The sequence below is a fragment of the Eptatretus burgeri genome, chromosome 12 (genome assembly GCF_056783735.1).
Source record: "Eptatretus burgeri isolate ZD-2024b chromosome 12, Ebu_testis_v1, whole genome shotgun sequence".
NCBI lineage: Eukaryota > Metazoa > Chordata > Myxini > Myxiniformes > Myxinidae > Eptatretus > Eptatretus burgeri.
In genome coordinates, this window is record NC_140972.1 from 13,931,393 (window position 1) to 13,947,383 (window position 15,991).

Sequence of the window (15,991 nt, forward strand, 5' to 3'; positions counted from 1 at the left end):
TCATTTTTAGAGTGTTAGTCCTTCCTACTGTACGGCACAGGTTGTAGCATTTTGGTAAATGACGCAAGACACTACAGTATTTTGCTTCCGAGGTTGTAATTGTGCTAGTACAGGTTTCTCCGTGTTTTGTTTTGTTTTTCTTCTAGGAGTGAGACTCATGGAGGAACAAGGAAGAACTGACAGTGGGACAAAATATCAAGACAATAAATGAGCACGAAGAGTGTGAAGGGAGGAGGGGATGAAATACTGAAACAAGCAAGTAAGATAGTTGGGTTAGGAAAGGTTAATGGGGGTAATAAACATGATGGGTCAGAATTCATGGGGATGACAAGAGATGGCAGCACATTGCTTACATGAAGTTCTGGAGCGAAGTGCAAGACAGAACAGCCTCTGGAAGGTTGTTCCATAGATAAGAGAAGCAAGGAATAAAAGAGTTGAGGTGTGCAGACAGCCTGGATTTTGTGGCGCATGCATCCTGGAGAAGATGGGGAGGGTCGGATGCCGAGAAGGATGGTAGAAAACTGAACCGAGTGACCACTGACCTATCCATGTGGGCCACAGACCCTTTGCTTCATCCTCATTACGGGAAATGCCAACAATTTTGAGAACTTTAGATTACACAGAATGCAAGACAGATAAATGCGATGCTGGGATGCTGGTTCATAGCAATGAGCAGTACTCCAATGAGCTACGGGCGAAGACATTGAGGACCGTGAATAGCTCTGATTTTCCAAGGAAAGTGATTTTTTTTTTAATAGCAAGAGAAACCAGCTACGGTACATGCAAATAACCAGCTTGGGTACATGGATTGGGAGAGGATGCCCGGTCGGCTGCTGACATTGGAGGAAAGCTTTGTGACGTGGTCGGCCCAGAGGAAATGTCATGGCCGATTGCGAGGCCAAATGTTCACGAGACCGAACCTCTTCCGGTGGACGACCAAGGAAATAGGTGGGTTCGTTTGACAATCCTTTTGGAACGAAACAGTGACACTGAAGTTTCCCAGGATTGAAGGACATGCTCCATTTATTAAACCAGTATCTAATCATTTCCAGATCCATTTGCCATCTGCCTCGCAGAGGGATTGGGAGGACATTACTGCAAGACAAAATTTATAGTCGTCTGAAAAAAGGAAGAGAGGATTTTCTAGACTATCGGGCTGATTTACACCTTAATGGACCAATGTCAAGTTGGTTCAAACCCGATTGATGACTCTTCCTTTTTCCTCCTTCCAACTCTCTTCTGGTTTTCTGATCCAGAGTGATGTAGGAATCCTTGTTATGCACATCTTTCAGTTAACAGTGCAGTTTGTCTTCCTTTGCTTATACGCCTGTTGTTTTCGACACGGCTTCACAGCAATTCTTGCTCACCAGAAATAAAAGAAAAGAAACAAAAAGAACTTTAGCTTCGGCTGCTATCACAAATGCAAGTTTGTTGAATGGCGTCGGCGGCCGAGATTTGAATAGTCATTGAATAATATGAAACACACAAAAAAACCTTGTACATTTCTGAAGAGCTCAGAGGCTCTGAAAAACGACATAATATACCCAATCAACATCAAATTTGAAAGGCTTGTTTGGAAATGTGGTCTACCCAGGGAAGGTCATGTAAAAATGAAATACTCAAAAAGATTACAACTGCTGGAAAAGTTGACATTGATGGCCTCTTCAAAGCAAGAGAAATAATATTTGACTTGGCTCAATCAAAACACAAGTCAGTAAATACTAATGGTGATGCAATGTACTTTACAATTAATCAAATAAACTTTCACAGCAATCAACTGTTGGCATTGGGTCGTGAGAGCGAAAATAAAGAAATAAATAAACAAAGAAACAAACAAGACAAATCAACTTCATGTTAAACTATTTTCAGGCAAAACAGGAGGAAATCCTCCTGTGTAAAACTTTACAGTTGAATCAAAAACAGTGATGTCATCCAGTTCTGACGGTCAGCAATCTCCCGAAGTAACAAATACCCTGAACATCCCAAGGCTAAGAGATGAGAGGACACCAAAACACGACAAAAGATCATTTGAAATGCCTTGTGGCATATTTAGTTACTTTAATTATAAAACTGTTTTATGAGAACTACAGAAAGGTAGAAACAGAAGGACGAGAAGAAAGAGGAAAAAAAGAAGCGAGATGAGAAGAAAAATCGAGGAAGGTAAAAATAAATAAATAATAAAATAAACCAATGCCACCCACAGGGTGACCCGTATCTTGCCAAAATGTGACCACGTGTGACTTCTTTAAGGTCACACTGAGGTGAACAGAGCTGCTATCCACCAGGAGCGACTCCTTGAGGAATATCTGCCTACGAGAGATTCCGATGAGAATCGTTCTACAGAGTAACCATGAAAAATATGCGTTTGCCTCATAACGTCACCAAATGACGTCATAATGTCTCAAGCTTGACATATCTAGAAAGCACTCATCGAGGTGTTCAATTTGAGGTACGACACGATTTGGTTCCTAAAACTTGAAAATTTGACCTTGGGGTCAAATATGTTTGACCTGAGGCGCTAACCATGAAGGTCAAAGCCAATCGCCACCAAAAATTAATCAGCTAAGCGCCAGACCATGAAGTATATTCCCATGAAGTTTGAAGACTATCCGATCAAAATTACTCAAAACATAAGAGTTTCATCGACTCCCCTGATTTGCGACAAAGTGACCTTGACCTTTAACCTTGACCTTCAAATTTTTGTGCGCTGAAAGGAACCTCTATAGGCCTCTGATATGCGAAGTTACAAAAATTTCCAATGATAACTGTGCTCTGCAGAATTTTTTATACATGATTACAAACAAACAAACAAACAAACAAAAAAACCATACAAGCTGACCAACATATCTTGCAAAAACTTCGTTTTGGCAAGATAAAAACAAAATCATCTTCACTCAACACCATATATTATCACAACAAATTACCGCAAAACATAACAGAATTTTTTCTCAAATTTAGTGGTCATGATGCAAATAACCAGCTACGGGACGTGTAAATAACCAGCTCCGGGACGTGAAAATAACCAGCTACGGGACGTGTAAAAAACCAGACACGGTACGTGTAAATAACCAGACACGGTACGTGTAAATAACCAGACACGGTACGTGTAAATAACCAGACACGGTACGTGTAAATAACCAGACACGGTACGTGTAAATAACCAGACACGGTACGTGTAAATAACCAGACACGGTACGTGTAAATAACCAGACACGGGACGTGTAAATAACCAGACACGGGACGTGTAAATAACCAGACACGGGACGTGTAAATAACCAGACACGGGACGTGTAAATAACCAGACACGGGACGTGTAAATAACCAGCCACGGTACGTGTAAATAACCAGACACGGTACGTGTAAATAACCAGACACGGTACGTGTAAATAACCAGACACGGTACGTGTAAATAACCAGACACGGTACGTGTAAATAACCAGACACGGTACGTGTAAATAACCAGACACGGTACGTGTAAATAACCAGACACGGTACGTGTAAATAACCAGACACGGGACGTGTAAATAACCAGACACGGGACGTGTAAATAACCAGACACGGGACGTGTAAATAACCAGACACGGGACGTGTAAATAACCAGACACGGGACGTGTAAATAACCAGACACGGGACGTGTAAATAACCAGCCACGGTACGTGTAAATAACCAGACACGGTACGTGTAAATAACCAGACACGGTACGTGTAAATAACCAGACACGGTACGTGTAAATAACCAGACACGGTACGTGTAAATAACCAGACACGGTACGTGTAAATAACCAGACACGGTACGTGTAAATAACCAGACACGGTACGTGTAAATAACCAGACACGGTACGTGTAAATAACCAGACACGGTACGTGTAAATAACCAGACACGGTACGTGTAAATAACCAGACACGGTACGTGTAAATAACCAGACACGGTACGTGTAAATAACCAGACACGGTACGTGTAAATAACCAGACACGGTACGTGTAAATAACCAGACACGGTGCGTGTAAATAACCAGACACGGTACGTGTAAATAACCAGACACGGTACGTGTAAATAACCAGACACGGTACGTGTAAATAACCAGACACGGTACGTGTAAATAACCAGACACGGTACGTGTAAATAACCAGACACGGGACGTGTAAATAACCAGCTCCGGGACGTGTAAATAATCAGCCACGGTACGTGTAAATAACCAGACACGGTACGTGTAAATAACCAGACACGGTACGTGCAAATAACCAGACACGGTACGTGCAAATAACCAGCTACGGGACGTGCAAATAACCAGACACGGTACGTGCAAATAACCAGCTACGGGACGTGCAAATAACCAGCTACGGGACGTGCAAATAACCAGCTTTGGGACGTGCAAATAACCAGCTTCGGGACGTGCAAATAACCAGCTTCGGGACGAGCAAATAACCAGACATGGGACGTGTAAATAACCAGCTTCGGGACGTGTAAATAACCAGTTACGGTACGTGTAAATAACCAGCTACGGGACGTGTGAATAACCAGCTACGGGACATGTAAATAACCAGCTTCGGGACGTGTAAATAACCAGACACGGTACGTGTAAATAACCAGCTTCGGGACGTGTAAATAACCAGACACGGTACGTGTAAATAACCAGCTACGGGACGTGTAAATAACCAGCTACGGGACGTGCAAATAACCAGCTTCGGGACGTGCAAATAACCAGACACGGTACGTGCAAATAACCAGCTACGGGACGTGCAAATAACCAGACACGGTACGTGCAAATAACCAGCTACGGGACGTGCAAATAACCAGCTACGGGACGTGCAAATAACCAGCTTTGGGACGTGCAAATAACCAGCTTCGGGACGTGCAAATAACCAGCTTCGGGACGAGCAAATAACCAGACATGGGACGTGTAAATAACCAGCTTCGGGACGTGTAAATAACCAGTTACGGTACGTGTAAATAACCAGCTACGGGACGTGTGAATAACCAGCTACGGGACATGTAAATAACCAGCTTCGGGACGTGTAAATAACCAGTTACGGTACGTGTAAATAACCAGCTACGGGACGTGTGAATAACCAGCTACGGGACATGTAAATAACCAGCTTCGGGACGTGTAAATAACCAGACACGGTACGTGTAAATAACCAGCTTCGGGACGTGTAAATAACCAGACACGGTACGTGTAAATAACCAGCTACGGGACGTGTAAATAACCAGCTACGGGACGTGCAAATAACCAGCTTCGGGACGTGCAAATAACCAGCTTCGGGACGTGCAAATAACCAGACACAGGACGTGTAAATAACCAGACACGGTACGTGTAAATAACCAGCTACGGGACGTGTAAATAACCAGCTTCGGGACATGTAAATAACCAGCTACGGGACGTGTGAATAACCAGCTACGGGACGTCGAAATCACCAGCTACGGGACGTGCAAATAACCAGCTACGGTACATGCAAATAACCAGCTACGGTACATGCAAATAACCAGACACGGGACGTGTAAATAACCAGACATGGTAAGTGTAAATAACCAGACACGGTACTTGCAAATAACCAGCTATGGGATGTGTAAATAACCAGACATGGTACGTGTAAATAACCAGACACGGTACTTGCAAATAACCAGCTATGGGACGTGTAAATAACCAGACATGGTACGTGTAAATAACCAGATATGGTAAGTGTAAATAACCAGATATGGTAAGTGTAAATAACCAGACACGGTACTTGCAAATAAATGCATCACACACTCCAATCTGTACACCCTTTCCATAACCGTGGTGCTGCCGAAGCAGTATCATGGCAAAGAAACACTAGGTGGTTTAACGTTGCTTTTCCCATCAGTAGTCACATCAGGAGGTTCCAATTTGGCCAGGATGCCGGCACACGACAGCACATCATTGCGAAATACACTGGCGACTGTTAGCTCAGCAGCGACATCCAGAATATTGCTCCACGGAAGGTTGGTGTACTCACTGATGCAACGCCTTGCTGTTGAATCACCAGTGACGGTTTATAGTAGGGTTGGGAATCAAATGCAGGCTAGATAGCTGAAAGGTGTGATGTAAACTCTGACATTATCTTAGCCGACAGTTACACCAGATATCCTGGTAAATGGAAGGGAAGGAGGAAGTTTGCGATGCAACAAACCACATGCCAGGCTAAACTCTACAGAATGGACGATTCCATGAAACCGACGACGGATATCAAGCGACCTTTTAGCACAAATCCCATCTGAAAGAAAACAAAGGTTTCCCAGAGGAACAAAACTTTTACCAGACAGAGCAACTCAGTTGAATGTCAGATTTATTAGTTTGGAGAATGTCAAGATGTAACTTTTGATGCTCTGTCTCTCTGTCTCTCGTTTCATCAACCATTTATACCTCTATTAAAAATATAACTGCTTGTAAAATAATTAACCAGAACCAGACACACCATAACATACCTCCGCAGATTTCATACTTCTTCAGACCTTTTGCACCATATCAAACAGACAAATTGTTAGAAGTTTCCTTTTGCAAAGCAAATGAATTAACATTCCTTGGGAGATAAAATCCCAAGGTATTCGGTGAGAATATCCAGGCAAAAACTGAAAGCATGCCGCTGCCATAGTAACAAGGAACAGTGGATTCGAGAGAGATGCACCTCGCCCAAAAAAATCATGAATCAATCAAGTATCTGATGAACTATAGAGCTGCAATGTCAGAGGAACTAAAGACAAATGAAGAATGCCATCTTGCGTTAATCCATGCAATACGTCATAACACCACCACCACGAGTACTAATGCTCGTACTACCCCAATTACTCCCTTCTTGTGGGGTCAGCTTAGCCTGATGTTCAACTGAAGGTGGCAGTGCAATTTGTTTAGTGTGTCAGCAATAACTTATTTTGGGCCATTGCATACCAACTCAACCAGAGCCGTTGACCGAAGCACTCAGATTTTGCTACAAAAATTCACCTGGGGTGTTTTTTGGGGGCCGCTGCGTTCAAAAATGCTCGTCACTCTTTAAAAACAAAAATAATTTCACCTTTGACCTCACAAACGTCAAACCCAAGTGAAAAAGTGGACTTGAGCAGACAAATCACCCTGGGCTCAAATGACATTACCAGGAGCCTTATCTCTCAATGATATCTCCAAGAGCTGTGGACGGATTCTGATGAAACTTGGTGGGCATATTGGGTGTACGACGAGAAAGAATTTCTTCAATTGTGGTGAAGAGCTGGATCCGGATCCGAGAAATTTTTATCATCAATTTTTTAATGATTCTTCACCACTGAGAGATGGGCCCAAACGACGATATATAGAATGATATTTCAAAAAGTTATGAACGGATTCGTACGGAACTTGGTGGATAAGTTACGTACGTGACAAGAACAAGTCGATTCGATTATGGAGGTCCGGATCCAGATGTGGCTCATCAGTAGGATACAAAACAAACAGTTCAGCCTGGCAGAGGTATGCGTTCTACCGAGTACCCTTCTAGTTTGTTTTTTTTCTAATGACAAGGCCCAAAGTCGATGAGATGGAAAGAGTGGCAAACACACAAACTGAAGAAATGCAGAACATGACGACCTGCATGGTTTGTTAAACTTACAATCAATCAGAATAGTTTTAAAATACAGCTGCACGTACAGCGTCGAATTCAAAAACAGAATTTCTGAACAATCAAATCATTGCGCCAGATTCATCTCGAGGTCACATAACATAAATCAGCAATAATTTGCTCATCTGTGACCTGTTTAGTTTAGGTCAAACAGAACTCAATCAATCTTTTCAGAGTGCCTGTGCTACCAAGGCAGGTCTTGAGGCAAAAGTTGTTCTTGGTGGTTCACTGTTGTCATCGTCGCAGTCAGGGTCGAAATTTGGAATTCAGCCACGGTGCCGATGATAATGTGCCTATGCTTTGCAAAAGACACCATTAGATCATTAATGTCTATTAACGAGTGCTTTCAGATGGGTTCTCCGGCTTAAGATCCTTCCGATGGACAGAGCGCACACCGATGCATTGCTCTGTATGCGAAACAAGAGGGTGGTGGTTTATAACTGGGTTAAGGTTTGAACCCAAGCTAAACAACCTTAAGGCATGTGCACATACCTCTAGGCTATGCTGCAATTCCCAAACAAGCTTGTGTTCTACAAACACTACATTCTTGTCTTAAAGGGGGACATTAAACCAGCAGACTGTCTTTCACCAGTTTGTGAATATTAAGGCTCAATGGCATTACTTTTGCAAAAAGTCAGGGATCAATTGGCTCCCTGGATAATTTAATCTCGGAGCACCATCGACGTTTGCACGCGTGTTACAACAGTTGAATGAAACAGAATTAGGTTCTGTTTTGGGGTGAAACAAACAACTATAAGAGCATCCGACAGATCGAGAAAGAACAGTCACAAAGGATCAATCTCCTTTATCTATTTGTTAATGACTCCACCCTCTGCCATTACCTCTTTCAGATTGGCAGGCAGTACTCTCTTCCCTCTCTTCAGACCTTGACATAGATCACAAGGTGGTAAAACACTTGGAACATGTTTTTCAATCCTGACAAATCTCAATCTCAAGACTGTCTCCCATCTACTTTCTTAACAATTCTCTTAAGCGAGTTTAGTCACTCAATCTCCTGGGTCTCGCCATCAGCCATTGGCTTTCTTGGGAAAACCACTTACAAAGCCAGTCACTGACTGGGCATCCTCTGTAGTACAAAGTCCTTCCCTTGCACACCTGAACACCGATCCATCTACATGGCCTTCATCCGCAGCTTCATGGAGGACTGCTCTCCCCTCTGGGCTGGCACTCATAACTCAAACGTTGCTCAGCTTGACGCTGACAAAACCAAGGCCATCAAGATCAATGGAATTCCCTGTTCTGAAGCAGAGTCTATGGACTTATCACTTTCCCATTGCAGACAGGACGGTGGGTAGACTGTCTGTCTGTCTCTCTTACCACCTCTTTTCTGATCTTGCACATTCTGCCGTTTGTGTGCTCCACTGCCCCTCAAACCCCCCCTCCCCCACTCTCAAGGTTTCTACAGGATGCACATGGTCTACCATCAACCCCTTTCTGGTGAAGCTACCTCAATCCAGGATCACTGCTCACCTCCACTCATTCATTCCTCTTTTTTCCAAACCTATGCAACAAACTTCCACATTCTCTTCAACCTCATTCTGCCCTTCAGGTCTTCGTGACAGCTGTTCACCACCATCTCAGATCACCCACCATCCAAAAACCATGATCTTTTCTAACCCCGTTAACCCCACCCCAAACCCTCTTCCTTCCAAATCTCTAGATTTTTCCCCTCCTGAAAGTTTCCTTTCTGTATCAATCTTTTTCATCCCACATGTCCTTTCCTGCCCCCCCCCCCATTCATTCCCACATGCATTGTTTGTCAAAGTCTCCTTCAACCCTGCTGTTGGTGCACCCCACTCTCTACTGTTCCTTTTGTTCTGTTGCATCCTTATCCGTTCAAAGTTCTGGCTTTCCCACATGCCTTGACTCTGCATATAACAAAACATACTTCTTCAATGTGCAGTTGCATCAAGTAAACAAGAAAAGATGTGGAACTTTGTCAAACGGTCATTGTTCGTTATTTCCACCTAAGCAAGTTGCCAGTACCAGATTTATAAAATAAACTGAACAGGTTCAGTGTTGGTGTAGAAATGTATGGAAAAGTAAATCATAAAAGTAATCATTATCTTCAGAAACATCATTAGAGAGTCAATATTGAATCACAAGGAGTAAGATTACACAGTCTAATTGACAATATTGATGTGCATCTTGTTATACTTGTGCAACTTGTTTGCTTAATAATTGTGACAATCTTTGCCTGAGACAATACTAATCTGACATACACACAAAGAAAGGTGTATCGATTACCTTGTCGAGTAAATGAACCATGAACATGACGGTTCGCACCACGTCTTGTTTATTGCCTTACATTATGTCGAACTTTTCCGCACTGTGTTCTAGCCAATCGAGAAGAGGGAGCAAAGGGTTTCCAAGCATTACACGGACATTATGTACCCAGACTGAAACACAACCACATGCCAAGTGAATTACTCTGCCTCCTTCATGTGGTCACCTGGCAAGAGTGGATTACTCGGTAAAGAATGCCATTGGAGTCACCTTTGGCGGAAGTGCATTAGTGCATGGGCCTTTCCCAAATCTCAACGGGGCCAAAATACACACCCGGCAACTATGATTCATCGGCTTGCCACCAGGCCACGCAACCATTGCGATGCAAGCAGATCAAAGGATGGAGTCCATGAACAGCAGGAAATTAATCCTACAATTGCATCAGCTGAGATGAGCATACTTGAAAGGCTCTCAACCAGAGTGACCGAGTTGGTAAAAACCTCTGACTTGCGAAAACAAAGTCAAAGTTGGATTCTTCTTCACGTTAGACTCAAATGACCTGGTTTGAAGGGGTTTGTTTGAGGTTAGATTGTTTTGAAATTTAAACGGTAACTACATCAGCAGCATTAGCACACAAAATAAGAGGCCATCATTTTTTAGATACACCTAAGGGTGGAAGAGGGATGGGGAGTGTAAAAACCTCCACCTCATTTGTGTGCAAAATAAATGTATCGTCTCAAATCGGACCACGTGGACAGAGTTGACTTAAAACTTGCGAGTTTAATCACGTCGATTGGTAGGTGAGCTTTTCCATCATCACACCTGAGGAATAAACCTGCCCCGGTTTATTAATCTCTTGGAGACTTGGAAGTCACATTGGAACAATGTCCAGGCTACTGGATGTGAACGTTGGGAAATAATATTTAATACCACATAATGGATAATGTTTTCCTGGATTTCTTTGTCAAATTATTATTATTATTCAATTAAATAATCTCTGCTCTTGTTCAACAGAAAACAGATTTAAATAAATCTTAACAAAGATTTAAACTTTTGGATTGAAATGTAAGAGTTTTGTGGCAGTTTGTAAGTTTCGATAGCAGGAGGTGGTGGAGAGGAAGAGAACCGAAATGGAAGTGCATGTTGCATACGGAAGGGAGTTGGGGGGGGGGGAAGCGGGAGAAGGGAGAAAGGAAGAGGGAGGAGGGAAGGTTTGAACCAATGCATACATATGGTAAATACAAGGCAGCGAGGAGGTGCGGGACGAGGGTTCAAACAAGTGCATACATGGCAGAAGGAGGGGTTAGGGGGAAAATACTTTTTTTTTAAATTCCATTTGGTTCAGAAATTGGACAACATAGGATAATCCGATTGCACAATATTCAACAACATTGGACATAAATATTTTTCAAAGTGCATCAAAACAAACCAGAAGAGAAGGGATCAGGGAGATTACCTGCTCATTTTTGAATACGTGTTGGTTGAAATAGTAGTGAAGGCATTCGTTTGCATAGTTTATGCAGAACTGTTCAAAGCTGTTGTTCTCAAAATCCTCAAAGCCAAAAATATCCAACACTCCAATGGACAGCCACTATACGTGGAAAAACAGAATGCATAATATTTCACTTCAAACCATCCAAACAACACAAATGCCCATTATGATGATCATTGAAGGTGGATTTCAAATTCGAGCCCAACGACGTTTATGGTGCAGCGTCTCAGCCCTACCGTTGTGAATGCGGTAGAGCTCTTTGTTCTGAAGCACTGCTGCGGTACCGACGCAATACTACTGGTGGAGCCGTGAATGGTGAATGACCTGTTATCATCATTTGGCATGCAGCTTGTGGCAGCTGGTTGCATCATTGCTGAAAGCACGGCTGTGGCGCTGATGCAGTGCCCCCTGCTTCCAGCAAGCCAGTACTCATTTTGCCGACGTCGTAAGGATGCAACCCGAGTCAACCCAGCAGGTGTTATTTAATGGAACTACAGGGGCTCAAACTCAAGACCTTAAGATCTTAAATCAGTCACTTTAACCGTTAAGCCAACACAAAGCTTACCTATACCCATGCATTGATTGTTATATCCAAGGGTAGACGTACTTGGATCGGGCAGATGGCCAAGCTTGCTCAATGATCATTCTGATCATCCATTTACAGAGAGATGCACCTTTCGAAGGCTCAAACTTTTTCTAACATGAACAATGCTCAATTGTTTTAACATCTTGGCTTTTTCTCCTGTCCTGCTTCATTTTCAAAATCTGGTTTCTGGACTTTTTGTACTTTGACTCGTCATAATTACTTTGCTTTTCATTTTGACATCCAGTGGTCAGGAAAAATTTGTGTATAACTTTTTGCTTTGGCACCTCCATTGTAATTTACTAGCTTATTCTTCTGAATATAGGGTTATATACAGGTCTTAGATTGGAATTCAATAATTTTAAAAGCCTTTATTTGGAAAAGTAGGCGATGACAAGGATACTGCTACGACTACGACCACAACCACCACTAAATGCAAACATTCCAGACCTTTGACAGTTTCAAGCCATGTCCACTTTTCGGACAACCTCTAGTATTTCTTCCTTCCACCAAGAGCTTTATTGCTTTCTTTCAAGATTCATCTTCTGATCTTCTGATCGCACATGACCATACCGACCAAGTCTTCTATTCTCAAGTTCTTCACGAGTGTTGCTTTATAATCTATTCGTGATTTTTGGGCTCGGAATTCTTTCGTTCAGAGACAATCCATTGATCCATCGTATAATTATCGTCATCTGTTCTTTCCATTATTTTTACATCGTCAATCCGTAATGCCGATGTTTCGCTTCCATGCCGGGTCTGATACAAGCTTCATAAAGCAGAACTTTTAGGAGCTAAAACAAACAAAAAAAATAGAGCTGCGTCCAAAAAACAAACAAACAAAAAAATAAACTAATGTCACCCACAGGGTGACCCGTATCTTGCCAAAAGGTGACCACGTGTGACTTCTTTAAGGTCACACTGAGGTGAACAGAGCTGCTATCCACCAGGAGCAACTCCTTGAGGAATATCTGCCTACGAGAGATTCCGATGAGAATCGTTCTACAGAGTAACCATGAAAAATATGTGTTTGCCTCATAACGTCACCAAATGACGTCATAATGTCTCAAGCTTGACATATCTAGAAAGCACTCATCGAGGTGTTCAATTTGAGGTACTACACGATATGGTTCCTAAAAGTTGAAAATTTGACCTTGGGCTCAAATATGTTTGACCTCAGGCACTAACCATGAAGGTCAAGGCCAATCGCCAACAAAAACTAATCAGCTGAGCGCCAGACCATGAACTATATTCCCATAAAGTTTGGAGACGATTCGATTAAAATTACTCAAAAAAATAAGGGTTTCGTCGACTCTCCTGATTTGCAACAAAGTGACCTTGACCTTCAAAATTTTATGCGCTGAAAGGGACCTCTATAGGCCTCTGATATGCGAAGTTACAAAAATTTCCAACGATAACTGTGCTCTGCAGAGTGATTTATACGTGATTACAGACCAAAAAAAACAAAAAACATATGAAGGTCAAGGCCAATCGCCACCAAAAATTAATCAGCTGAGCGCCAGACCATGAACTTCCCATGAAGTTTGAAGACAATCCGATCAAAATTACTCAAAAAATAAGGGTTTCGTCGACTCCCCTGATTTGCGACAAAGTGACCTTGACCTTCAAAATTTTATGCGCTGAAAGGGACCTCTATAGGCCTCTGATATGCGAAGCTACAAAAATTTCCAATGATAACTGTGCTCTGCAGAATTTTTTATACATGATTACAGACAAACAAAAAAAAACAAAAAAACAAAAAAATATACAAGCTGACCAACATATCTTGCCAAAACGAACCTCAATTTCTATGAGAAGTATACCAATGAAAAAAAATGTATAATATATTTTAAATACCCTTCAATGTTTCAGTATTCTATACATTCTCCACCCTATTCGGGCTTCCCAGACAATTTATTCAGAGCACACCCGCATCTTCACGACGCATATGCCTCCTTGAACCCCTCTGTAGATTATATATATATAAATATATATAAATATATAAAACAAAAACAAATTTTATATATTTTATATATATGCACTAACAAAAAGACAGGAAGCAGAGCTGGAGGTGGCAGAGTTAAAGATGCTACGATTCTCGTTGGGAGTGACGAGGATGGACAGGATAAGGAATGAGTATATTAGAGGGACAGCGCAGGTAGGACGGTTTGGAGACAAAGTGAGAGAGGCGAGATTGAGATGGTTTGGACATGTGCACAGGAGGGAAGCGGAGTATATCGGGAGAAGGATGTTGAAGATGGAGCCACCAGGCAGGAGGAGAAGAGGAAGGCCAAAGAAGAGGTTCATGGATACGGTGAGGGCCGACATGTGGGTGGTTGGAGTGTCAATGGAAGATGTGGAGGATAGAGCGAAATGGAGACAGTTGATCCGCTGTGGCGACCCCTAACGGGAGCGAGCCGAAAGAAGAAGAAGAAGAAGAAGAAGATATATATATATACACATATATATATATATATATATATATATATATATATATATATACATATATACATATATACATATATACATATATACATATATACATATATACATATATACATATATACATATATACATATATACATATATACATATATACATATACAGAATATGCCTGGTGTTGGCTTAATGGTTAGGGAGGTGGTCTTGAGATCCGAGGATCCTGAGTTCAAATCCCACTCGGCTGTTGGATTAATACCAGATGGAGTTGACTCTGCCTGTTATCCTTCCAAGGTCAGCAAAATGAATGCCAGCTTGCCGGTATCCTGTGTCGGAGTGGCGACCCGTCCAGGATTGTGCCCAATAGCCAAGGAGACTGCTTATGCAGCACCAACGCTCTGCACAGGGTATGGTCCCAATGGATGGATGGATGGGATACACAGTATATGCATGTATGGAAATGTCTTTGGCCCACCTTCACATTATGTACTCGTTCCATTTTGTTCATCAAGGCGTGGTTGATGCGCAGCACAATCCAGTCAAACAGGGCACTGTACAAGGATTTGGCCATCGAGTCACGTGCTGTAACTGCCTGCAATGCAAATGCAACTTGTTTTGTCACTCCATCTGCTTTGAGGTTTCATATTCTCTGAATTCTTCTTAATCCCAGTATGTAAAGCATTCTTAAATTTTACACTGGATGTTTGATCTGTGTTGCCTCATGCTGAAATAGCACTCGCATCGAGTACTACCATATTTCACAGCCCATCTGACTGAAGTCATGTGAGTGACTTGTGTGCTACTGAACCCTGATCGTTTAAAAAAACAAAAAAAAATTCTAGTTTGCGTTCGTGCAACATATGGACCAAGGTGAGAGCAATCTAAACTGACAGACCTTAGGGGCATCAGTCAGCAAATGCATGGGTTATAAATGTCGTCCAATTCATCGCCGTCATCCATGTCAACCATCTTGGCTTGTTTATCAACGCAAACCCAGTTTTACAGCAAAGTTGCATTGCAGTGCTCAAGGCTGAAGCTGAGCCTTACTGCAACCTTCACAAATCATTCAGGCTTGATATTTTGCTTTTCAGAGTACGAATCCCATTGTAATGAACAAAAACCGAAAACGTGCAAAGTTGTACCGTAAGAAAGATGACGCTGTCACCATCCTGGAAAATGCCATTGCTACAGCATACAATCATCGACCCAGTGGACAAGTGAATGCACGCTGTCGCTACGTTACAAATACCGAAGTGCCAAGGCAGTCCACACATCACCAAAAAGGCTTCTTTGTGTTTCAGAACAGCTCAAAGTAGTGATAAAAAGCCAACACGAAAGATCATGTTTCCAGGTCAAGCAACTTTCCACAAACACTGCCTTGACGTAACAAAACTGGCAAAATGCAAGCACAGTCTTTCACAAAGGCCTGAACACATGCTGTGTGGGAATAATTGTGCCAACAAATATCAACTTCATTAGCAGGCCTTTACCAGATGTTTTCGCAACAAAAATAAAAGTGAAGCAAGGCTCCAGGAATCAGTCAAATAAAAAAAAAAAAATATATATATATATATATATATATATATATATATATAGATAGATAGATAGATAGATAGATAGATAGAT

At 42.1% G+C, this 15,991-nt stretch overlaps 1 protein-coding gene across 6 annotated transcripts in view; it reads right to left on the minus strand.

Moving 5' to 3' along the window:
* LOC147015135 (unconventional myosin-IXa-like) overlaps positions 1-15,991 on the minus strand; it is a 219,456-nt gene that overhangs the window by 83,664 nt on the left and 119,801 nt on the right. For all 6 annotated transcript variants that reach the window (XM_085849590.1, XM_085849589.1, XM_085849586.1 and 3 more), the window contains 2 exons: positions 14,841-14,957; positions 11,308-11,442 (listed from right to left, as the gene is read on the minus strand). In XM_085849590.1, coding sequence (XP_085705716.1) covers positions 11,308-11,442; positions 14,841-14,957 — 252 coding nt within the window. The remainder of the gene's footprint in view (positions 1-11,307; positions 11,443-14,840; positions 14,958-15,991) is intronic.